Source organism: Nicotiana tabacum, chromosome 24, assembly GCF_000715075.1.
Source record: "Nicotiana tabacum cultivar K326 chromosome 24, ASM71507v2, whole genome shotgun sequence".
Taxonomy (NCBI): domain Eukaryota; kingdom Viridiplantae; phylum Streptophyta; class Magnoliopsida; order Solanales; family Solanaceae; genus Nicotiana; species Nicotiana tabacum.
Window position 1 is genome coordinate 76,716,625 of NC_134103.1, and position 26,390 is coordinate 76,743,014.

The following is a 26,390-nucleotide window of genomic DNA, read 5'->3' on the forward strand; positions in this document are numbered from 1 at the left end:
AGCTTGCTATGCTCTCAACACTCCCCCTCAAGCTGATGCTTTGAATATATTTTCAACTCTAAGTTAATTCAACAAGACTTCGTGTTGTGCTTTCCCAATGCTCTTAGTCAGCAAATCTGTTAGCTGATCCTTTGTTGAGATATGATGAGTTGTAATTACTCCTTGGCTCAGTTTTTCTCTCACAAAGTGACAATCAATGTCTATGTGTTTGGTTAGTTCATGAAATATAGGATTTGGTGCTATTTGGATGGCAGCTTTGCTGTCACAAAATAGATCAACAGGCTGGTGCAGTTCAATTCCAAGTTCCCTGAACAAACCTATTAGCCATGTAACTTCAGCCACACAGGATGCCATGCTTCTGAATTCAGCTTCAGCTGAACTTCTGGCTACAGTTTCTTGTTTCTTTGACTTCCATGACACCAAGTCCTCTCCAAACTTTACTAGATAGCCTGTGGCAGATCTCTTGGTCTGTATGCAAGAACCCCAGTCAGATTCACAGATTGACTGTAGATGTTTAGTCTCTGTTGATGGCATTAGGAGTCCCAGACCTAGTGATGCTTTCAGATATCTAACAATCCTTAAAGCAGCTTCCATGTGTGATTGTTTTGGGGCATGCATGTATTGGCTCAACACTTGTACTCCAAATGAGATATCTGGCCTAGTCATGGTCAAGTAAAAAAGTCTCACTACAAGCCTTTGGTATTCTCCAGCATCATTTAGTATAGGATCTTCATGACCTGCACCTTTGTTAAATGTTCTGTTTATACTCGATTGAAGTAAGTTTTTTATTTCACTCCAAAGGAGTACCAGCTATCTTTGCTCCTCCTAAGCCAAGTTCAGAGATCAACTCCAAGGAATACTTCCTTTGGCACATGTGTATTCCTCTTTTTGACCTGGCAAATTCAATACCTAAGAAGAATTTTAGTTCCCCTAGGTATTTCATCTTGAGCTTCTTCCGAAGGTCTTCCCTAGTTTTGACTAACAGATCATTGTTGCTTACTGTGATGATCAAGTCATCCACATATATTAAGATCACAACTATGTCATCTCCTAGCTTCAATATGAAAAGTGAGTAGTCAAAGTGGCTTTGAACAAAGCCCAGCTGCTGCAGAACTTCAGTTAACTTGAGATTCCACTGTTTTGGTGCTTGTTTCAGACCATACAGTGATTTTTATAGTTTGCAGACTTGTTTGGTCTCCCTCTGTCTAGAAAACCCATCTGGAATGGTCATGTAGACCTCTTCTAATAGATCTCCTTGCAAGAAAGCATTGTGAACATCCATTTGATAGATGAACCAATGTCTCGAAGCTTCCACAGCCACTACTGATCTAATAGTAACTATTTTAGCTACTGGTAAAAAAGTTTCTTTGTAGTCCAACCCTGCTTGTTGACTATAGTCCTTTGCCACCAATCGTGCCTTATACCTCTCCACTTCTCCTGATGATTTATATTTAACCTTGAATAGCCATTTGCACCCAATGGGAGTTTTTCCATTATGAAGGTCCACAATGCTCCACGTGTTATTTCCTTCTAGTGTTGTAATCTCCAATTTCATGGCTTCAATCCACTTTAGATCTGCGACTGCTTCTTTATAACTGGAGGTCTCCATAATAGAGGAGTAGGACTTTAAGGAAGCCTTATAGGAAGGAGTCAAATACTCATAACAGACATAAGGTGATAGAGGGTAGGCACAATTGGATTTTTTGGTAGTAACAAAATCCTGCATCCACAAATGTTGTGTAACAGTTCTTGAAGATTTTCTAAGTATTTCAAATTGTTGTTGCTCAGAGATAGGTAATGAACTGATGATAGAATCATCAACTATTATGCTGTCAGGTAAAGCTGGGCATATAGAGTGATCCACAGTAGTGGAAGGAATTGGATATGAAAGGCTTTTTGTGACTAAGTCTTCTTGAATAGGTAGTGGAATTGTTATGTTGTCAAGTGTTGTGTTTGGTAAAGGTTTTGGTTGATCAGGTGAAAGTTATAGCATGGGAAATAGAGGTAGTGTGTAGAGGGTGAGGAATGTTTGAAAGGAAATAAGTCTTCTCTATAGACTATATTTCTACTGACAAAGAATGATATGGCATGTAGGTCATAGAGTTTGTACCCCTTTTGAGAAGAGGAGTACCCCAAGGTAGCAAGAATAGCTCTTGGTGACATTTTATCAGAAACACTAGGATTTGATGCATAAGCAAGACAACCAAAGGTCCTCAAATGGCTAATATTTGGAGGATGTGAATTCAACATTTCAAAGAATAATTTATATTATAAGATAGTAGAGGGTAACCTTTGAGTAGATATGCTTCCTCTCTACTACACCATTCTACTAATATGTATAGACACAGGATCTCTGCTGTACAATACCATTTTTCTTAATCAACTCATCAAACTAAGAGTTAAAAAATTCACAACCATTGTCTGTTCTCAAGGTCTGAACATTAGAATAGAACATATTCTTTACTAAAGTCAGAAACTGCTTCACAATAATAAAAGTATCAGCTTTATTATTCAATAAGAATATCCAAGTATACTTGGAGAAATTATCCACTAGTGTTAGAAAGTATCTCTTACCATCATGTATGGGTACTCTATAAGGATCCCCAAACATCACCATGTACTAGCTGGAAAGGTTTATTTGAACTAGTAGTGTTGATAGGAAATGAGAGTTTTGACTGTTTTGCAAGTGGACATACAGTACAGTGATGGTTTTTATCTAGTTTAAACTATTTCAAGGACTCTATTTTTCTGAGTATATCTAAAGGAGCATGACCTAGTCTATTATGCCATACAAATAATGGCATATTAGCAGACACAGAATAGCAAACTTCTTTGTTAGACTTTTGTAGTTGTAATTGTGCTGGTAGTTGAATTTGTGTAGGAGTTGGCTTCAGGTAGTATAGCCCACAGTCTTCTCTACCAATCCCCCTCATCTACCCACTGAAGAGATCCTGGAAGAGGTAAAAGTCAGGAAAAATTGACACACAATATTTTAGTTCCTTTGTCAACTTTGACATAGACAAAAAGTTAAACTTGAAGTCAGGAATGTGCAGCACATTTTGTAATTCCTGATCACTGAATATACTAGATGTCCCTGTGTTTGAAATTGACACCACATTACCAGTTGGTAGATGCACTTTTCCACCTTTTAGACTAGACTCATTGTCCAATTTATTCAACAAACTAGAGTTTGCTACCATGTGATTAGTAGCTCAAGTATCAATTATCCACTTATCATCAATTATTTTGGATAGGAATGAAAATATACCTGCTGCTGCTGGTTGAGCAGAGCCTATTTCTTCATTCCCTTTACCACACATCTGTATAATTTGTCGGTACTGTTCTGGAGTAAAGTAGGGTGCTGAAAGGAGTGGTGCTATCACTTGAGTTTTGCCACTATCACCATGGTATCCTCCACTATTGTTACCTGCAAAATTAGCTGCTGAAAAAAAGGTCCTGACTACCAGTAGTATGCATCAGTAATCCAGTATTAGTTCTAGCACCACCAGTATTTCCTGCAAAATTAGTTGTAGGAAATGTGCTTCCCTTCTTCTTATGCTTGAAATCAGCAAGATAACCATTCAGTTTAAAACAATTCTCTCTGGTGTGTCCTTTGTAGTTGCAGTAGTCACATATGATGTTAAAAATTTTCCTAGGTTTCTGATGGAATCCACCTCTAGCAGATACAAATGCAGTAACATCAAGATTCTCTATAGGCACACTTGTATGTGTAATTTCCCTCTGGCTTTCCCTTTCCATTATTATAGAGTAAGCCTTGTTAACAGAGGGAGATGGTATCATCATGAGCAACTGACTTCTAGCTTGCTCATATGACTCATTTAGCCCCATAAGGAACTGCAGAAGCTTCAATATTTCCATGAACACAACAAATTCACGCAATTTCTCACAGTCACGCCCAGGGACTGGAGCGACTATCAAATTCAGCCTATAATAGATGCAATTTTGAGAAATAGGAAGAAATTGAGCTAGTACCTTGATTGATTGTAGCAATGTCCTTATGAATCTGAAAAATTCTAGAGAGATCAACCTTGTCGAACCTCTCTTTTAGATCATTCCACACAGCACTCACATTTGAGGAGTAAATAATTCCATTGAGTAATTCAGGTGATACACAGTTCATTATCCATGATAGCACTATTACATTACATCTCTCCCATAGATCCACTAGATTTGGACCATAATTTCCTCGCTTGCAAGTAGTGTCTATAAACCCTAGCTTATTTTGCCCTAAAATGGCGATTCTCATTGCGCGACTCCACACCGAGTAATTCTCCGGACCTCGTAGTTGTAGTGAGATCAGAATTGATTCAGAATTATCATTTGAATTTAGGAACAGAGGATGATTATGACTTAGCTTCTCAGAAACTTCATTATCAATTTTTGCCATTGTTGAGCTTCACCTGCAGATACAGAACTGAGCAATTGAACTCGAACTAATCAAACACACAATTGAGCGATTTGGATTCGAGCGATATGCTCTTATACCATGTCAAAATTCACCAATGACCGAGAGTGAAATTGATATAATAATAGAGAGAAGAAGAACTGAAGAAAACTTGGAGAGAAATCTAAGAGATTCTCATTTCTTCCACTTGCTACAATAATGAGGTGTACCTCATATATATACACATATCAGCTAACTACTCCTCTAACTGACTAAGCTAACTTTTAACATAAATAACTAACTCATTAGCTAGCTAACTAACTAACTGCTACACGCCAGCTTGTTATGCTCTCATCATATACCTTGATGGACAAACATGTCGTTAAGGTATAACGCAGTGAATAACCACGCTATATATAAAATGGTACACAGTTAATTTTTTATCTATTTATGTCATTTGAGTCCAAAAGAACCATACTTTAATTTCGAACTCCAAATTATTTAATCCATAACGGGTAACAAGCACCATCTTCAGAATGTTCTGCACTCTTTCTTCTATCAAACATATATGTGTCCTATGTCCCATAGATTTTTAGACCATCCCAAGCTTGGATGACTGAGATATGTGGTGGCCTTTTAAAAATGTGAAAGAGTTTTGAATTTTCACATTGTTTAAAACTCACTAAATACAACAGAAAAATCTTTTAGCATTGTGTTTTAAGTCCTTCAATAACCTTGTGATAAACAGTATTCTCATCACAATGACAGAAAAAATAAGTACGTAATTAGAGTCCAATTATGATTATGGGCATAAGAAGGTTGCAAAATTAAGACATCGCAATATGAGGGATTGGGACCTTTCATAATTTCCTTAGCAAACAAATCTTGATTGGATACTAGCTATTATCCAGCTTGTCACACATAACATCTAGTCAAAAGATTATTGTGACTGTCTTTAGGACTGTAGTACTTTTGTACAAATGTAATTCTAAACTTATGAAATATCTTAGTAGATTTGATATGCTTAAATACTAAAGCGTGTTTATTTTGTATCATAGTTGATTTATATTAAAAGATAAAATATCAAGCTTTGTTGTTCCTGCCTCTCTTTCTATAATGATTTAGTATCATACTCTTGTCGAATTATGCTTTGATGGAATGTTAATTCCACCTAATTTAGAAGAGCATAGTCAGTCCTAGGTTAATATAAAGAATGAGTATTTTCTAGTTAAATGAATGGTTAGCTTAACAATTAGATGCGGATTCAGGATTTAAATTCTATAGGTTTAACCTTTAAAGTTTTTAGTATTGATCCCATTATATATTTACAATTATGGGTTCATATCAACTATTTGTTATAATTTTAGTAAATTTTTATAAATAATTATAATGTTTTTACCATTAAATTTATTGCACTTTTGAAATATGCAACTTTGTTGAAATTGTTAATAATGAGCTAGCTCCATCAGCCTCTGGATGAATCCTCTTATTAATAAATTAAATTTGTTGGAACTTTGGCATGAATAGCACTGAGATATAGTTACAAGAAAAATTCACATTGCTGACCTCGATTTTGTTTGAGATTGAAGCTTAGTTGATTTATTTAGTTTCATCGAAATGTTAGATTACGATTATAGATGATGCCAAGCAAATAATAGATAAGTACGATCTAAGGCAGTATACTAGAGCTAATCATTTCAATAGGAAGATCAATATAAGTTCAAAGCATGCCTCACGGTATTATTGGACAAAGGGTATTTAATCACAATGCAGTACAATAAGCATATGAAACTAAATCACGATAAGAGCTAGACAGGAGCATAAAATTCCGATCACATTTTCTGGCTAGTAGAGGCAATAGTTTGGTAAGCCCAAAAGTAATGGCCATAGCCATCCAACCACCAATTAAAACTCTGGCACAAGACCCAAGACCTCACAATTGGTCTGTCACGACCTGAAATTCCCTCCTTCGTATCGTGATGGCACCTAACATTTTACTTGCTAGGAAAGCCAACGTTAGAATAATATTACCCAATTTTTAAATAATTTTTAAATTATTAATAATCAAGGAAACAAAAGCTGAAGCAAAGTTTGAAATATAGTGAATAATCCATAAAAACAACGGTGTCTAAATACCATCCCAGAATTAGTGTCACAAGTGCACGAACTTCTAGAATAAATACAAATAAGGCCTAAATAAAATAAAGTTATCTGGGAATAAACACATAGCTAAAGTAAAATAGACGGGGACTTCAGAACTGCGGACGCCATGTAGTTATACCTCAAGTCTCCTCTGGTAGCTGAAATTTGAGCAAGTCTATGGTATGCCGCTGGGACCAACTCTAAAATCTGTACAAGAAGTGCAAAGTGTAGTATCAGTACAACCGACCTCATGTACTAGTAAGTGCTGAGCCTAACCTCGACGAAATAGCGACGAGGCTAAGGCGGTTCATTTACATTAACCTGTACGCAATATTAGCAACAACAACAATAATAGAAATAAATCAGGTAATTCATTTATAATAATTGAAGAGAACTCAGCAGTCATACCCAATTATCATTTCCATTAATTCTGTTGCAGCGTGCAACCCTCTCTTACCATATATTCACATTCAATTCTGTTGCAGCGTGCAACCCGCTCTCACAACCTATTCACATTCGGTTCTGTTGCGGCGTGCAACCCGCTCCTCCAATATATTCATTTTAATCAAGTCTGTTATATATTTATTTCAATCAAGTATATATATAGACTTTTTAATAAGTCTGTTGCGGCATGCAACCCGATCCTCCAATATTAACTTTTCATAAGTCTGTTGTGGCGTGCAACCCGATCCTCTAATATTAACTTTTCATAAGTCTGTTGCGGCGTGCAACCCGATCCTCCAATATTAACTTTTAATAAGTCTGTTGCGCCGTGCAACCCGATCCTCCAAAATATCCATTTCAATCAATTCTTATAGAAGAAATTTCCCCAATAAATACAATAATTAATATAAAATTATAAGACAACAAGTATACAATAATTATGATTTAATTATGAAACAAACAATGACAAATATCAAATTATTATAGAAATCAGGGAAAAAATAGGCAGTTTAATATTTAATATGCTAAATGTCAAATAAAAATTAAATCACATAATTCAAATAGCATGTAACAATTAAAGCAGGAATTCAAGAATTAATATTTGACAAAGAATAAGAGAGAAATAATTATTATAATAATTAATTTATGATTAAAAATAATTTATATTTTTTCAAGTAGGCAGGCAAACAATTAATTTGATGACGTATAGACACTCGTCACCTCGTCTATACGTCGTTCACATGCAATTCACATAACAAATAAATTAAGGATTCTATTCCCTCAAGTCAAGGTTAACCACGATACTTATCTCGCTTTGCATATTCCAAATCAATTATTCAACCACAGCTTTTTCTTTTAAATTTGCCTCCGAAAGTTTCAAATCTATTCACAAATAATTCAATATATTCAATACTAATCATAGAAATTAATTCCATATGAATTTACAAATTTTCCGGATAAAAATCTAAAATTCATTAAAATATTAGGTAGTGGGTCCCACATCTCAAATCCAAGAAAAACTTGCGAAATCCGAACACCTGTTCCAATACGAGTTCAACCATACCAAATTTGTCCAATTCCGATATCAAATGGACCTTCAAATCTTAAATTTTTGTTTTTGGAAGATTTTATAAAAATCTAATTTTTCTTTCATAAATTCACGGATTCATGATATAAATGAGTATAAAATCATGAAATATAATCAATATAGGATAAGAAACACTTACCCCAATATTTTTCCGTGAAAATCGCTCAAAAATCGCCTTACCCGAGCTCAAAAATGGAAAAGAGTTGAAAATGGGTCGAAACCCCATTTCCAGAACTTAAGTTCTGTTTCTGGGATTTTTACCCTTCGCGAACGCGGTCAGTGCCTCGCGTTCGCGGAGCACAATTATGTGCTGTCGAATTTTATTCTTCACAAACGCGAGGGCTAATTCGCGAACGCGATGCATGCCTGGCTTGGCCTTCGCGAACGCGAAGGCTAATTTTCCTGGCCAGTCTCTTTCCCTTCGCGAACACGAGGCTTCTATCGCGGAGGCGAAGCTTTGAACCTCAAGCCTTCGCGAACGCGGTCACTATGTCGCGAACGCAAAGCACAAAATGTGCCAATCCAATTTGCTCTTCGCATTCGCGAGAGTACCTTTGCGAACGCGAAGAAGAACACACCAGAAGCCTCAAGTCTACAGAAAACCAGATTTCCTAAGTCCGAAATCATCCCGTAGCCTATCCGAAACTCACCCGATCCCTCGGGGCTCCAAACCAAATATGCACACAAGTTCTAAAATATCATACGGACTTGCTCGCGCAATTGAATCGCCAAAATAACACCTACAACTACGAATCGGACACCAAATCAAAGGAAGTTTTCAAGAAAACTTTAAAACTTATATTTTTACAACCGGACGTCCGAATCACGTCAAATCAACTCCGATTCTCACCAAATTCGGCAGACAAGTCATAAATATTATAGTGGACCTATAACGGGTTTCGGAACTAAATTACGGACCCAAGGTCAATAAATCCAACATCAGTAATTTCTTAGAAATTATTAAGCTTTCAAGCTTTTAATTTTTCATCAAAATTCCATAACTCGGGCTAGGGACCTCGGAATTTGATTCCGGGCATACGCCCAAATCCCAAATCACGATACGGACCTACCAGAATTTTCAAAACACTGATCCGGGTCCGTTTGCTCAAAATGTTGACCAAAGTCAACTTAGTTGAGTTTTAAAGCTCTATTTCTCATTTTAATCCATTTTTCACATAAAAACTTTCCGAAAAATTGTACGGGCTGTGCACATAAGTCGAGAAATGATAAATGATGCTTTTCGAGGTCTTAGAACACAAAATTACTTATTAAATTTAAAGATGACATTTCGGGTCATCACATTCTCCACCTCTAAAACAAACGTTCGTCCTCGAACGAAGTTAGAAAAAGTACCTGAGCTGGAGAAAAGGTGTGGATATTTACTCCACATGTCCGACTCGGACTCCCAGGTAGATGACTCTACCGACTGACCTCTCCATTGCACCTGAACTGAAGGATAACTCTTAGACCTCAACTGTCGGACATGCCGGGCTATAATAGCCACCGGCTCTTCCTTGTAAGTCAAATCTTTGTCCAATTGGACTGAGCTGAAATCTAACACATGGGACGGATCACCATGATATTTCCGCAGCATAGACACATGGAACACCGGATGAACCGCTGATAAACTAGGTGGTAATGCAAGCATGTAGGCTACTTCACCCCCCTCCCCCCCTTTCAAGAATTTCAAAGGGTCCGATATACCTAGGGCTCAACTTGCCCTTCTTTCCGAACATCATTACACCTTTCATAGGTGAAACCCGGAGCAATATTCGTTCTCCAACCATGAATGCAATATCACAAACTTTACGGTTGGAATAACTCTTTTGCCTAGACTGAGCTGTGCGAAGTCGATCCTGAATAATCTTGACCTTATCCAAGGCATCCTGTACCAAATCGGTACCCAACAACCGAGCCTCTCCTGGTTCAAACCAACCAACTGGCGATCGGCATCACCTTCCGTATAATGCCTCATATGGAGCCATCTGAATGCTCGACTGGTAGCTATTATTATAAGCAAACTCCGCAAGTGGTAAGAAATGATCCCAAGAACCTCCAAAGTCTATAACACAAGCGTGAAGCATATCTTCCAATGTCTGAATAGTGCGCTCTGACTATCCGTCTGTCTGTGGATGAAATGCTACACTCAATTCCACTCGCGTGCCTAACTCACGCTGTACAGCCCTCCAGAAATGTGAGGTAAATTGTGTACCTCGATCTGAAATAATAGATACGGGCACACCGTGAAGGCGGACAATCTCACGAATGTAAATTTCAGCTAACCTCTCTGAAGAATAGGTAACTGCCACTGGAATGAAATGGGCTGACTTGGTCAACCTGTCCACAATGACCCAAACCGCGTCAAATTTTCTCTGAGTCCGTGGGAGCCCAACAACAAAATCCATAGTGATACGCTCCCACTTCCACTCAGGAATTTCTAACTTCTAAAGCAAACCACCAGGTCTCTGATGCTCGTACTTAACTTGCTGATAATTCAGACACCGAGCTACATGTGCAACTATATCCTTTTTCATTCTCCTCCACCAATAATGTTGCCGCAAATCTTGATACATTTTAGCGGTACCTGGATGAATAGAATACCTGGAACTGTGTGCCTCTTCAAGAATTAATTCACGAAGCCTATCCACATTAGGCAAACAAATACGGCCCTGCATTCGCAGAACTCCATCTTCCCCTACAGCAACCTGTTTGGCATCATCGTGCCGTACCATGTCCTTAAGGACAAGTAAATGAGGATCATCATACTGCCTCTATCTGATGTGCTCATATAAAGAAGACCGAGCGGCTGTGCAAGCTAGAACCCGACTGGGTTCTGAAACATCTAACCTCACGAACTGGTTAGCCAAAGTCTGAACATCTGCAGCTAATGGCCTCTCACCAACTGGAATATACGCAAGACTGCCCATACTCACAACCTTTCTACTCAAAGCATCGGCCACCACATTGGCCTTTCTGGGGTGATAAAAAATGGTGATATCGTAGTCTTTCAACAACTCCAACCATCTTCTCTGCCTCAACTTAAGATCTTTTTGTTGGAACAGATACTGAAGGCTGCGATGATCAGTAAATACCTCACACAAGACACCGTAGAGGTAATGCCTCCAAATCTTCAGCGCATGAACAATGACTGCTAATTCTAAGTCATGAACAGGATAATTCTTCTCGTGAACTTTCAACTGTCGTGACGCATATGCAATTACCTTGCCATTTTGCATTAATACTGTACCAAGCCCAATGTGAGATGCGTCACAATATATCGTATACGATCCTGAACCTGTAGGTAATACCAATACTGGCGCCGTAGTCAAAGCGGTCTTGAGCTTCTGAAAGCTCAACTCACACTCGTCTGACCATCTGAATGGAACACCCTTCTAGGTTAGTCTGGTCAATGTGCTTGCTATAGATGAAAACCCTTCCACGAACCGACGATAATAACATGCCAAACCCAGGAAACTCCGGATCTCTGTAACTGAAGTAGGTCTAGGCCAATTCTGAACAGCCTCAATCTTCTTAGGATCCACTTTTATGCCTTCTGCCGATACAACATGCCCCAAAAAGGCAACTGAGTCTAACCAAAACTCGCATTTTGAAAATTTGTCATATAACTGATTATTCTTCAAGGTGTGAAGCACACTTCGAAGATGCTGCTCATGCTCCTCTCGACTGCTGGAGTAAATCAAGATATCATCAATGAATACAACCACAAAAGAATCCAAATAAGGCTTGAGCACCTGACAACCCAAATGACATCACTAGGAACTCGTAATGCCCATACCGAGTCCGAAAAGCTGACTTAGGGACATCAGATGCCCTAATCTTCAACTGATGGTAACCAGATCTCAAATCAATTTTCGAAAATACCTTGGCACCCTGAAGCTGATCAAATAAGTCATCAATTCTTGGCAGCGGATATTTGTTTTTGATAGTGGCCTTGTTCAACTGCCGATAGTCTATACACATCCGCATCGAGCCATCTTTCTTCTTTACAAATAATACTAGTGCACCCCAGGGCGAGACACTGGGTCTAATGAATCCCTGATTAAGCAAGTCTTGTAACTGCTCTTTCAATTCTTTCAACTCTAGCGGGGCCATACGGTATGGTGGAATAGAAATGGGCTGAGTGCCCGGAGCCAAATCAATACAGAAGTCAATATCTATGTCGGGTGGCATCCCCGGCAAATCTGCAGGAAATACTTCTGGAAATTCACGAACAACTGGTACTGACTCCATAGAAGGGACATATGCACTGGGATCGCGAATATAAGCCAAGTAGGCTAGGCACCCTTTCTCTACCATATGCCGAGCTTTCATATAAGAAATAACCCTGCTGGCAGAATGGCCAGGAGTTCTTTTCCACTCTAACCGAGGTAACCTCGGCATAGCTAGGGTCACTGTCTTGGCATGACAGTCTAATATAGCATGATAAGGAGACAGCCAATCCATACCCAAGATGACATCAAAATCTACCATATCAAGAAGTAGAAGATCCACACTAGTTTCAAGATTACCAATAGTAACCACACACGAACGGTAGACATGATTTACTACAACAGAGTCTCCTACCGGTGTAGATACACACACAGAAGCACTTAGAGAATCACAAGGCACAACCAAATATGAAGCAAAATAGGAGGACACATAAGAATAAGTAGATCCTGGATCAAATAGAACTGAAGCATCTCTATGGCAAACTGGAATAATACCTATAACCACAACATCAGATGACTCGGCCTCAGGCCTAGCTGGAAAAGCATAAAATTGAGGCTGGGCCCCACCACTCTGAACTGCATCTCTGGGACGACCTCTAATTGGCTGGCCTCCACCTCTAACGGTCTGACCTCCACCTCTAATGGTCTGACCTCCACCTCTAGCTGCCTGACCCCTACCTCTAGCTGGCTGAGCAGGCCGTGAAGCAACCAGTGCCGGTATGATGGCACGAGAATCTTCCCGAGATCTGTTACTCGCCAATCTAGGGCAATACCTCCTGATGTGACCAATGTTCCCACACTCATAACACCCATCCTGATGCCGTGGCTGCTGAAGCTGAAGCTGACCCAGATGGGCCGGATAACCACTGTAGTAACTCTAGAGTGGTGGTGTACTGATAGGAGCTGAATGTGCACTAAATGTTGGCTGCCTAGAGTAATGCATAATAGGACCGTGACTCCCTGAAGTACCGAGAGATACATGAAGTGCTGAATGAAACGGTCTGGGAGGATGACCCCTACCTCCAGACGAGGCACCACTGAAACCACTGAACTAATGAGGCCTCTTATCAGACCTCTTCCCTCTCTTTTGTGCAAGAACCATCTAGATTCTCCTCGCGACATTAGCAACCGCCTGAAAAGAAATTTCACTTTCGGTCTCCTTGGCCATCTGAAGCCTGATAGGGTGAGTGAGTCCCTCAATAAACCTCCTCACTCTCTCTCCCTCAGTAGGTAGTAAAAGGAGAGCATGATGGGCTAAATCCACAAAACGGGACTCATACTGAGTAACAGTCATACTGCCTTGCTGTAGACGCTCAAATTGCTTGCGGAATTCCTCTCTCAGTGTGATAGGAAGGAACTTCTCCAGGAATAGCTGAGAGAACTGCTCCTAGGTAAGTGCAGGCGATCCAATTGGTCTAGTCAATGTATAATCTCTCCACCACCTCTTGGCAGAACCCTTTATCTGAAATACAGCAAAATCAACCCCATTGGTCTCAACTATACCCATGTTCCGCAGCACCTTGTGGAAGCGTTCAAGATAATCCTGTGGGTCCTCAGAAGGTGTACCACTGAAGTGAACTGGAAAGAGATTAGTAAACTTATCCAGTCTCAATAAGGCCTCAAAAGACATGGCGGGCCTATTACCGGTCTGTGCCGCAACAACTGGCTGAACTACCCCAACTGGCGGGACTGGTGGGGCCTGATTCTGGGGAGCCATCTGCTCCGGAGCGGGAGTAGTGGGAGTTTGTTCTCCTCCCCCAGCCTGTGAGATGGCTGGTGCCACTAGAAATGTACCATTCTAGATTGGGACCTCCTCCTAAAGGTCTACCTGAGGTTCTTCAACAGGTGCAGCTGCTCGAGCTCTGGACTGAGCTCTACCTCGGCCTCAACCTCGGCCTGTAGCATGACCTCGGCCTCGACCTCTACCCCTGGCCATAGTTACCACCGGGGGTTCTGGTCCTGTTCATCGGTAGAGGTATTACGTGTTCTCACCATCTGTGAGAGAATAAGAGTAAAATGGTTCAATCATCGATGATAGAATAAAATCGCATGACAGAATAAGAAAGAAGTGATATTGTTCCTAAACTTCATAGCCTCTGAGAGATAAGTACAGACGTCTCTGTATCGATCCTTCAAACTCGACTAAGCTTGCTCGTGACTCGTGAGACCTATGTAACCTAGTGCTCTGATACCAACTATCACGACCTGAAATTCCCTCCTTCGGACTGTGATGGCGCCTAACATTTCACTTGCTAGGCAAGCCAACGTTAGAATAATATTACCTAATTTTTAAATAATTTTTAAATTATTAATAATCAAGGAAATAAAAGCGGAAGCAAAGTTTGAAATATAGTGAATAATCCATAAAAATAACGGTGTCTAAATACCATCCCAGAATTGGTGTTACAAGTGTACGAGCTTCTAGAATAAATACAAATAAGGTCTGAATAAAATAAAGTTGTCTGGGAATAAACACATAGCTAAAGTAAAATAGACGGGGACTTCAGAACTGCGGATGCCATGCAGTTATACCTCAAGTCTCCTCTCGTAGCTGAAATCTGAGCAAGTCTATGGTACGCCGCTGGGACCAACTCCAAAATCTGCACAAGACGTGCAGAGTGTAGTATCAGTAAAACCGACCTCATGTACTGGTAAGTGCTGAGCCTAACCTCGACGAAGTAGTGACGAGGCTAAGGCGGTTCACTTACATTAACCTGTACGCAATATTAGCAACAACATCCATAATAGAAATAAATCAGGTAATACATTTATAATAATTGAAGAGAACTCAGCAGTGATAACCAATTATCATTTCCATCAATTCTGTTGCAGCGTGCAACCCGCTCTTACCATATGTTCACATTCAATTCTGTTGCAGCGTGCAACGCACTTTCACAACCTATTCACATTCGGTTCTGTTGCAGCGTGCAACATGCTCCTCCAATATATTCATTTTAATCAAGTCTGTTATATATTTATTTCAATCAAGTATATATATATATATATATATATATATAGACATGCAACCCGATCCTCCAATATTGACTTTTAATAAGTCTGTTGCGGCGTGCAACCCGATCCTCCAATATTAATTTTTAATAAGTCTGTTGCGGCGTGCAGCCCGATCCTCCAATGTATCCATTTCAATCAATTCTTATAGAAGACATTTCCCCAATACATGCAATAATTAATATAAAATTATAAGACAACAAGTATACAACAATTATGATTTAATTATGAAATAAACAATGACAAATATCAAATTATTATAGAAATCAGGGAGAAAATAGGCAGTTTAATATTTAATATGCTAAATGTCAAATAAAAATTAAATCATATAATTCAAATAGCATGTAACAATTAATGCAGGAATTCAAGAATTAATATTTGACAAAGAATAAGAGAGAAATAATTATGATTAAAAATAATTTATGATTTTTCAAGTAGGCAGGCAAACAATTAATTTGATGACGTATAGACACTCGTCACCTCGCCTATACGTCGTTCACATGCAATTCACATAACAAATAAATTAAGGGTTCTATTCCCTCAAGTCAAGGTTAACCACGACACTTACCTCGCTTTGTAAATTCCAAATCAATTATTCAACCATAGCTTTTTCTTTTAAATTTGCCTCCGAAACTTCAAATATATTCACAAATAATTCAATATATTCAATACTAATCATAGGAATTAATTCCATATGAATTTACAAATTTTCCGGATAAAAATCCGAAATTCATTAAAATATTCGGTAGTGGAACCCACGTCTCAAATCCCGAAAAAACTTACGAAATTCGAACACCTGTTCCGATACGAGTTCAACCATACCAAATTTGTCCAATTCCGATATCAAATGGACCTTCAAATCTTAAATTTTTATTTTTGGAAGATTTTATAAAAATCTAATTTTTCTTCCATAAATTCACGGATTCATGATATAAATGAGTATGAAATCATGAAATATAATCAATATAGGATAAGGAACACTTACCCCAATATATTCCCGTAAAAATCGCCCAAAAATCGCCTTACCCGAGCTCAAAAATGGAAAAGAGTTGAAAATGGGTCGAAAACCCATTTCCAGAACTTAAGTTCTGTTTTTGGGATTTTTACCCTTCGCGAACGCGGTCAGTGCCTCGCATTCGCGAAGCACAATTATGTGCTATCGAATTTTACTCTTCGCGAACGCGAAGGCTAATTTTCCTGGCCAGTCTCTTTCCCTCCGCGAACGCGAGGCTTCTATCGTGAAGGCGAAACTTTGAACCTCAAGCCTTCGCGAACGCGAAGCATAAAACGTGCCAGCCCAATTTTCTCTTCGCATTCGTGAGAGTACCTTCGCGAACGCGAAGAAGAACACACCAGAAGCCTGAAGTCTGCAGAAAACCAGATTTCCTAAGTCCGAAATCATCCCGTAGCCTATCCCAAACTCACCCGAGCCCTCGGGGCTCCAAACCAAACATGCACACAAGTTTTAAAATATCATACGAACTTGTTCACGTGATCGAATCGCCAAAATAGCACCTAGAACTACGAATCGGACACCAAATCAAAGGAAGTTTTCAAGAAAACTTTAAACCTTATATTTTTACAACCGGACGTCCGAATCACGTCAAATCAACTCCGATTCTCATCAAATTTAGCAGACAAGTCATAAATATTATAGTGGACCTATACCGAGCTCCAAAACCAAAATACGGACCCGAGGTCAATAAATCCAACATCAGTAATTTCTTAGAAATCATTAAGCTTTCAAGCTTTTAATTTTTCATCAAAATTCCATAACTCGGGCTAGGGATCTCGGAATTCGATTCAGGGCATACGCCCAAGTCCCAAATCACGATACGGACCTACCAGAATTTTTAAAATACTTATCCGGGTCCGTTTGCTCAAAATGTTGACCAAAGTCAACTTAGTTGAGTTTTAAAGCTCTATTTTCCATTTTAATCTATTTTTTACATAAAAACTTTTCGAAAAATTGTACGGAGTGCGCACGTAAGTCGAAAAATGATAAGTGATATTTTTTGTGATTTTAGAATACAGTATTACTTATTAAATTTAAAGATGATATTTTGGGTCATCACAAGGTCTGCCCAAGAAAGCATCAATTCCTCCAAATGCGAAGCTCACTGCAACCACATTAACAGCAAGCGTCACCTTATGAATTGCTACAAATGCAACAACAAGAATTAATTGAAAAAATGGCACCCAATGAAAATTCAATACTCGAGACTTCGACTGCTTGAAATGGATTTGGCAGTTGTTCCTTGTTACCTTCTTTTTCTTGTTGATGTTCTTGTTTCCGTCCTCCTGTTTTGTTTTTCTTCATTTGATCTAGCTTTATGTCTAGTTGAGACTTGAGAGTACACTGTACACAGAGACAAATTCTCCTATTGCCATGCTATAAATACCTGCAAATAACCCTGCAAAGCCAGTAATAATCATAGTTTTAACGTTTTCTTGGACAGCGCCAACACTCATCATCAAGGATACAATTGAGACTAATCCATTATTTGCTCCTAAAATTAGCTCGAAGCAACTGTGCTCTTTGGAGTAGTCAAGATCATTTTAAGGGGCTTGGTTTTGATCATCATGGTCTTTGGGATGGTAATTTAGACTTTGTTTTGAGCAGCCATGAAAAAAGTTATTAACTTGTGAGAAATTGTTAGCTAAAGGAGAAGTCCTTTTTTCCCTTGCAAGATGTGTGTTTAATAAACTCTGTCCATGTTATTTATAGAGTAGGATGAGTAAAAAGTAAACAAAATGGCTAGAAGTGATGCCATAAAAAATTTGTGTAGTGTGGAGAGCACAAGGCTTAGTGGCAGTTGTTGCTTTATTCATTGATTGTCTTCTTGCTAAAATCTTGCATTTGCCACCCCCGTTTCTCTTAAATAGTAAAATAGATGTTCTCTTCCATATTTGCTTAAACAGTAAATAAATACTTAAAATTATACATTGTTTACTAGGAACTCATAATGCCCATATTCAGTCCGAAAAGTTGTCTTAGGGACATCCGATGCCCTAATCTTCAACTGATGGTAGCCAGACCTCAAATCAATCATCGAAAACACTTTGGCACCCTGAAACTGATCAAATAAGTCATTAATCCTTGGCAACGGATACTTGTTTTTGATAGTGACTTTATTCTGTAAGAAAAATGAATAGATAATATTGACTAAGAACAAGAAGAAAACAAGAACAACTTATCAAAAATATTGTGTCGTGACAAGCCATTGCCTTGAAAGCGATATCGGTCCGACTGGGTACAAATCGTTAAGACCGGTCTCTCCCCAAGGTTCCACAACACCTCCAAACACGTGCACTCGTGGTTGGAAGTTTGGAATTTACACATAACAATTGCCCAGAAATCGGTTGAAGAAGAATAAGAGAGCTGGAGGTGTTTTTTGTGTCCCATTATTCACAAATAAGGCTGCCTTTTGTAAGCAAAGTTGTTGGACAGTTACAGATGAAGGAATTAATCTATAGCTGTTACAGAAATTAAAGTGGAGCTGTTACAAAATTAACTCAGCTGTTACAAGAATTAAACACAGTTATTACAAGATTTAAATCATGGTTGTTACAAAGTAATAAATTGGATGTTACAAAAGCCAATTCAAAGAGAATGAATTTTGGTAAGCATGTATTTGTACACTTTTCTGGTAGCTCAAAAAATAAAAAATAATTTTAGTAAAACTAGATTTGGATTAGGCCTCACATATATCTCGCGCGCAGGGGGGACAAATCGACCCGTTTTGCCTTTTGGATCAATTTCTCATGTGCGCGAGGTCACTCCCTTTTACTAGCTCTTTACAACCCCAACAAAGAACAATTCAATATAAGGAGAAGAAAAAAACTTTCCACAACCAATGAGGGATACTTTGTCTTCACAAAAGACAAAGAAGTAAAGAAGAAAAAGGGACCACAAAGAAATCTTTAGCTTTGCATTATCAAGTATAATAATACCAAAAATCCCCTACTAATAAAAAGACAAAAGTAGAATAAGAACAATTCTGGGCAAAAGAAGGAACATGTACTTAAGTGTCAATATCTTTTGATTTGAATTGACACATAGTGAAATGAGGCGACAACTAACATCCACGAAGTGAAGTACTCTTGAACTGAATGAACATTAGTTGAGACCCCCACATCACATACTTTTTTCTTAATTTTATGCAAACTCCGCGATATTAACAAAGTGCTTTCATGGTCATGCACATACCTTGGGTCTCATGAGTGCTCTAGAAAGACATCCCAGGTTTTTCATAAAAGGCGACCGCACCTTTACACTCACGTAGGTGATTCCATCAAGTCTATCTACACATAGACCACCTTAAGGCTATGAAATCATTACGAGCAAAATAAGCTCAACCTTATAAAATACTACCATACGCCATAGGGATAGGAAATACAGTGCATATTGAGGTCTCATATGGCTTCGTTTGATCACAAACGGGTATCCACCATACTTTCTCAATCCATGGGCTTTAGCCCCATCCCCTCGACGTTTCAAGGATAACTCTCCTTGCCAAACCCTTGGTTAAAGGATCTGTCAAATTTCTTTCGAATCTTATATATTCCATGAAAGAACACCATATTTCAACAACTGTTTTACCGCATCATGCCTAATGTAAATATGTCTTCTTTTTCTATTGTACACACTATTTTTGGCAATTCCAATTGCCGCCTGTGAGTCACAATGTAGAGAAACTGGTGAAGCTTGTCTTCCCCATAAAGGCACGTCTGCCAATAAGTTTCTCAACCACTCAGCTTCTTGGCTTGCCAACTCAAGAGCAATGAATTCAGACTCCATAGTAGATCGTGCTATACAAGTCTATTTTGAAGACTTCCATGATATAGCACCTGCACCCAAAGTAAACACATAGTGTAACGACCCAGTCGATCATTTTGAGAGTATTAGCCCTGAACCCCTATTTATTGCTCCCTCTATTTCATTTTTGGATTTTGTGACTTATCGGGAGGATTTTTTTTTTTGGTTTCGGAGTGAAATGTGACATATAGTCCTTAAAATAGAAGTTTAAGTCGTAAGAATCGACCGTAGTTCGAACTGTGTGAAGATGACTCTGAAATAGAGTTTCAACAGTTCCAATATCTCTGTAGGGTGATTTTGGTCTTAGGAGCGTGTTCGGATATTTAATTAGAGGTCCGTAGGTCATTTTAGCATCAATTGACGAAAGTTGAAAATTTGATAAATTTTTGGAAGGTTTGACCGGGAGTGGACTTTTTGAAATCGGGGTCGGATTCTAATTTCAGAAGTTAGAATAGGTCCATAATGTCAATTATGACTTGTGTGCAAAATTTGAGGTCAATCGGACTTGATTTGATAGGTTTCGGCATCAGATGTAGAAGTTTAAAGTTTTAAAGTTCATTAGTCTTGAAACGATGCGTGAATTGTATTTTTAGCATTGTTTGATATGATTTAAAGGCTCGACTAAGTTCGTATGATGTTTTAGTACTTGTTGGTATGTTTGGTTGAGGTCCCAGGGGCCTCGAGTGGATTCCGGATGGCTAACGGATCGAAAAAAGGACTTGGTGCATGGCTGAAGCAAGACTCTGCTGGTGTAACCGCACCTATGGAGCTTTGATCGCAGGTGCGAGCTCACAGGTGCGGGCCAGGTTTTGCAGATGCGAAGGTTCGAATTGGGGGCTGTGGAGCGCAGATGCGGAGGGTTTTTCGCAGGTGCGGACTCGTACCTGCGCTTGGAGGGTCGCAGAAGCGGACGCGGGAGTTTGAGACTAGTCCGCAGGGCTTCGTGATTTTTGTTATTTTGGACTTTGCAAACTCGGTCTAGGGCGATTTTTAAGAGAATTTTCGAGGGATTTCTTGAGGTAAGTCTCTTGTGCTTATTTTTTATCAATAATCTTGCTTTTCCATTTATTTTTTCACCTAGTTAGTGTGTATTTAAGGTAAAAATTGGGAGTTGGAGGTTAGGGATTTGGTGAGTTGATTTGAGGAATTGAGTGGCAATTTTGTGTCGAATTTTGATAATTTTAGTATGGGTGAACTCGTGGTCGAGTGAGTGTTCGTATTTTGTGATTTTTCCCGATTCCGTGACATGGATCCGGTTGACTTTTTGGGTTGAATTTTTGATTCTTTGCTAAAGTCATAGATTTATTATTTAAAGTAGTTTCTCGTAATTGTATTCATGATATGTAATTACTTTTGGCTAGATTTGGGCCATTCAGAGTCGGAAAATCGAGGGAAAGGCCTCCTTATCGATTGATTGAGCGAGATTTGAGGTAAGTGACTTGTCTAACCTTATATGTGTGGGGGGGGGGAATCCCCTTAGGTTTTGGAACTGTTGTAACCATTTGTGATATGTGACGCCGTGTACACGAGATGAGGAGTGTGTACACGGGCTGATTATGCAAAATTCGGTTCTTGCTGATTTGTCATCTTTTGAATTCCTTAACTGAATTGTCTCTTTTTAAAAAAAAATCATTTACTGAGTTGCCTTAGCATATGTAGACATCATGTTTAGCCTAGTATCGGATTTCTACGTGCCTTAACTCTTTCTTGCAAATTTGTGCAATATGTTTAGCTGAATTTCCTGCTTTCCTTGATTTGAATTAAATCTTTCACTGTAAGATCCTTGCTGAAAATTCGTGTTTCCTTCGATTACATGCTGCATATTTACTTTGAGACTACGAGGCGGTTCCTCGGGAGATCCCCTTGTACTGCATATTTACTTTTGGACTACGAGACATTTACTCGGGAGATCCCCTGTACTGCATATTTACTTTTGGGACTATGAGGCGGTACCTCGGGAGCTCCCCATGTACTGCATATTTACTTTGGCCCTGACCTGATCTCTTCACTACTCGCACATACTATCATTTTCTGCTACCCGATTACTATCTTTAAGTTATTGCCTAAAGCGTACTAGTTGATTATAGGTCGTACCCTATGCGTGCACTACCCGTCCCATGCCTATGGTCCAAGAGGTTTTGGACCTCTATTTGGATGGTTCTAGACTTTACTTAGGTTGCTCAAAAATGATAAATCTAAGCGACAATTCAAAACAAATAGGACTGCACTTAAGGACAGTTAAAGGCTCACGTTAGCCACCGCAATTAGCAAACAGATTTCTACCTTAGGCATTAGGCAGTTTCAGAATTGAAGAAGATTGAAGTCATTAAGCTCTATAGACATGGTTTCTATATGACCTCATACAAATATGCAAGCAATTTCAGATGCAGGGCGTCACTTTAGACCTATGATTTCTAAATTACCAGTTTGAGAGTATCTGATACTACTAAGTTGTTTATTGAGATTACAGATTATAAGTTAATAAAAACCAATGTTCTTCCCACTAGATCAGATACCAGTGAATTGGACCGCACGTGGAGACTTCAAGGTATATCTACCAGCGTCCGCAGACCTCGGAGCCCCCCCTCCCTCCCTATCCTTACTATGTTGTTTTCCTTATTTTTCTTTAGACTCTGATGTATAGAGACACTTAGTATTTGCTCTTAGAATCTTGTGACTTGTTTCTACCGGGTTTTGAGTGTTGTAATTATGGATTTGCAATTTTATATTTATATATACAGTGTTGAGATTGGAGTTTAGTTTATTATTCATTTATTCTGCAAGCTGTTAGGCTTACCTAGTCTTAGAGACTAGGTGCCATCACGATATCCTATGGAGGGAAATTGGGATCGTGACATATAGCCACTAGTGGAGCTAACTTCATCATTGTCAGTAACCCAGTTTGCATTACAAAATCCTTCTAAAACAACAAGAAATTTATTAAAATGCAAACACCAATCCATAGTACCTCTCAAATACTTTAGCAAATGATGAAGAGCATTACAGTGTTCACTACTGGGGTTGTGAGTATATCTACTCAATCTACTAACAATATAAGCAATATCAAGTCTTGTATAATTCATGAGAAACATTACACAACCAATTATCTTAGCATATTCAGTTTGATAAATACTAGATTCCTTATTCTTTCTCAAGTGTATGCTAGGATCATAAGGAGTTCTCATAGGTGCTACATCAAAACAATTAAACCTTTTCAATATTTTCTTAATATAATGAGACTGAGATAACGAAAAACCATTAGAAGTTCTTTTGATTTTAATTCCTAAAATCACATCTGCTTCTCCAAGATCTTTCATTTCTAATTTAGAAGACAAAAAGTTCTTAGTCTCATTAATAACATTCACATTAAGGCCAAAGATTAACATGTCATCCACATACAGACATATAATCACACAATCTGATCCTAACATCTTGGAATAAACACAAATATCAGATGCATTAACAACAAAATCTTTACCCACTGATGTGTTGTTAAACTTTTCATATCATTGCTTAGGTGCCTGCTTTAGACCATACACTCATACAAAGACTTTCTCAATTTGCATACTTTATTCTCCTGTCCTTGGATCACAAATACCTCAGGTTGAGACATATAGATCTCTTCCTCTAAATCAACATTTAGGAAAGCTGTTTTAATATCCATTTAATGTATCACTAAATTATGAATAGCGGCTAAAGTAACAAGAGTTCTAATTGTCGCTATCTTAGTCACAGGAGAATAATTGTCAAAGTCATCAATGCCTTTCTTTTGGTTAAAACCCCTAATAATAAGTCTAGCCTTATATCTCAATTGTACCATCAGGTCTTAGTTTCTTCTTAAATATCCACTTGCTACTTATGGGTTTACAACCTTTAGGCAAATCAGACAAGTCCTAAGTGTGATTAGAAACTATAGAATATAATTCACTTTTAATGGCCTCTTTCCAAAAACTAGCATCTATTGACCTCATTGCTTCATTATATGTCTTCGGGTCTTCTTCTATTAAATAGATTGATACTAATTCGTCACTCAAAACATCAAAATTAATATTTTTAGTCAAGAAAGTAGTGATAAAGTCAGGACCAAAGCTAGCTTCAATTCTACGTCTATTACTCCTTCTAAGTTCATTTTCATGCTCATTAGCAGTAACACTAGAAAAAGGCAAAATATGAGAATTAACAGACATAGGTGTAGAAGCATTATTATGCACATCACTAGGCAAATTATTTTTCAATGAAAAAACATATTCAAAAATTTCTGCATCTCTAGATTCACAAACAAAACTATCATTCAAAGACATAAATCTATACGCAACACTATTTTGAGCATAACCAATAAAAATAGCATCAAAATTCTTGGGTCCAACAGTTACTTGTTTAAAATCAGGTAGACCAACCTTAGCCAAACATCCCCACACTTTAAGAATTTTCAAGTTAGGGGCAAACTATTACCATAACTCATACGGGGTTTTATTTAGCTTCTTATGAGGGACTTTATTAAGAACATAGAATGCAGATAAAATAGCTTCCCCCCACATATTATCAGATAAACCCGAACTCAAAAGCATAGAATTCATTATTTCCTTAAGGGTTCTATTTTTTCGTTCGGCTACACCATTTTGTTGGGGAGTATAGGGAGCACTAACCTCATATATAATACCATTTTTCTCACAAAAGGCTTCTAGAGTATTAGTACTATATTCACCACCCCTGTCAGACCTAAGTCTCTTGATTTTTCTGTCTAATTGATTTTCTACTTCTACCTTGTATTTCAAAAACATGCTTTCAGCATCATCTTTTGACTTAAGAAGTTATAACTTAGTGTATCTAGAAAAGTCATCTACAAAGGTGATGTAGTATTTTTTTCCACCCTTACTAACAGTGTTCTTGAAATCTGCTAAGTCTGAATGCACTAGTTCAAGTAATTCTGTCTTTCTACTAGTTACATTCTTAAAAGGCTTTTTGGTATGTTTTGCTTTTACACAAACAGGACACTTAGAAAAATTATCAACATTAACTGTAAAAATTAATTCCATTTTCAAGTCTTTTAATAGAAGCAATATTAACATGACCTAGTCTACAATGCCACAAATCAATAGACTCATAAATATAAGCAGAATTGAAAGTACTAGTATTATTATTAATCTCTTGAGTGATGTTCAGTACAATTAAACCCCCACTAAGGTAACCCTTCCCAACAAAGTCTTTCCCACGAGAAATAACAACTTTATCAGATTCAAAAATAAGTTTAAGACCTACTTTGTTGAGAAGCGCACCAGAAACTAAGTTTCTACAAAGGGAGGGTACATACAGAACATTGTTCAAGGCTAAGGTTTTTCCAGAAGTTAACTTAAATAGAATTTTTCCTTTACCCATAACTCCAGCTCTAGTGGAGTTACCCATGTAGACACACTCGCCATCAGCAAATTCCTCAAAATCGTGAAACAACTCCTTGTTGGCGCAAAGGTGCCTTGAAGCGCCTGTGTCTAGTATACAGTCAGTCTTGTTAGCCACCATGTTCACCTCAATGACCACAACAACAATGACATCACCACCCTCAGTAAGGTTAGCTTGGACTGGAGCTTTTCCTCCTTGCTTTAAGATTTCTCCTTGTCTCTGGTTGCACTAAAAAAACTTGTGACCAATTGTGCCGCAGACATAGCAAGGTTCTTTCGACTTTTGAATATGGCCCTCTGGCTTATTGAAGTAATTATGCTTCTTCACATGTCCTTTCTTCTATTTTCCTTTAAACCCGTCTTTCACAAAAGTACTAGAAGATTCCACAAGGTTAGCTTTAGAAGAATTAAGAGAGAGAGAGAGAGAGAGAGAGAGAGAGAGAGAGAGAGATTTCATCTTATCCTTAAGCCGTTCAAACTCCTCGTCTTTGAGAAGGTTTTCTTCCTCAGTCCTCATGTGACTGATCAGTTCTTGAAGAGTTAAGTTTTTCTTCTTGTGTTTCAGTTGATTCCTGTAATCACTCCAGAAAGGTGGAAACTTTTCAAGTAGAACATTAGCCTGAAGAATCTCACACATCTCCATGCCTTCGTTCAAAACATCAGCAGTCAAGTTCTCATACTCGTGAACCTGCTCCATGATTGGCTTATCATCAACCATCTGAAACATGATACACTTTCCAACCATATACTTCTTTTTTCCCACGTCATCTGCACCATATTTCTTCTCCAAATTGTCCCATATGACTTTAGCATATTTATAATTTATAAACAGATCAAAGAGAGGGTTAGTCATATGGTT

General features: G+C 38.3%; 1 protein-coding gene and 1 pseudogene across 1 annotated transcript; both read right to left on the minus strand.

Annotated features, from left to right (window-relative positions):
- Window positions 1-3,435: 3,435 nt before the first annotated feature.
- On the minus strand, window positions 3,436-4,408 carry LOC142178234 (uncharacterized). The gene is made up of 2 exons (XM_075247559.1): window positions 4,059-4,408; window positions 3,436-3,946 (listed from the first exon to the last, which is right to left on the minus strand). The coding sequence occupies exons 1-2, from the start codon at window positions 4,406-4,408 to the stop codon at window positions 3,436-3,438; spliced, it is 861 nt and encodes a 286-aa protein (XP_075103660.1).
- Window positions 4,409-6,167: 1,759 nt separating this feature from the next.
- LOC142178235 (vacuolar iron transporter homolog 3-like) lies at window positions 6,168-17,943 on the minus strand (annotated as a pseudogene).
- Window positions 17,944-26,390: the final 8,447 nt, after the last annotated feature.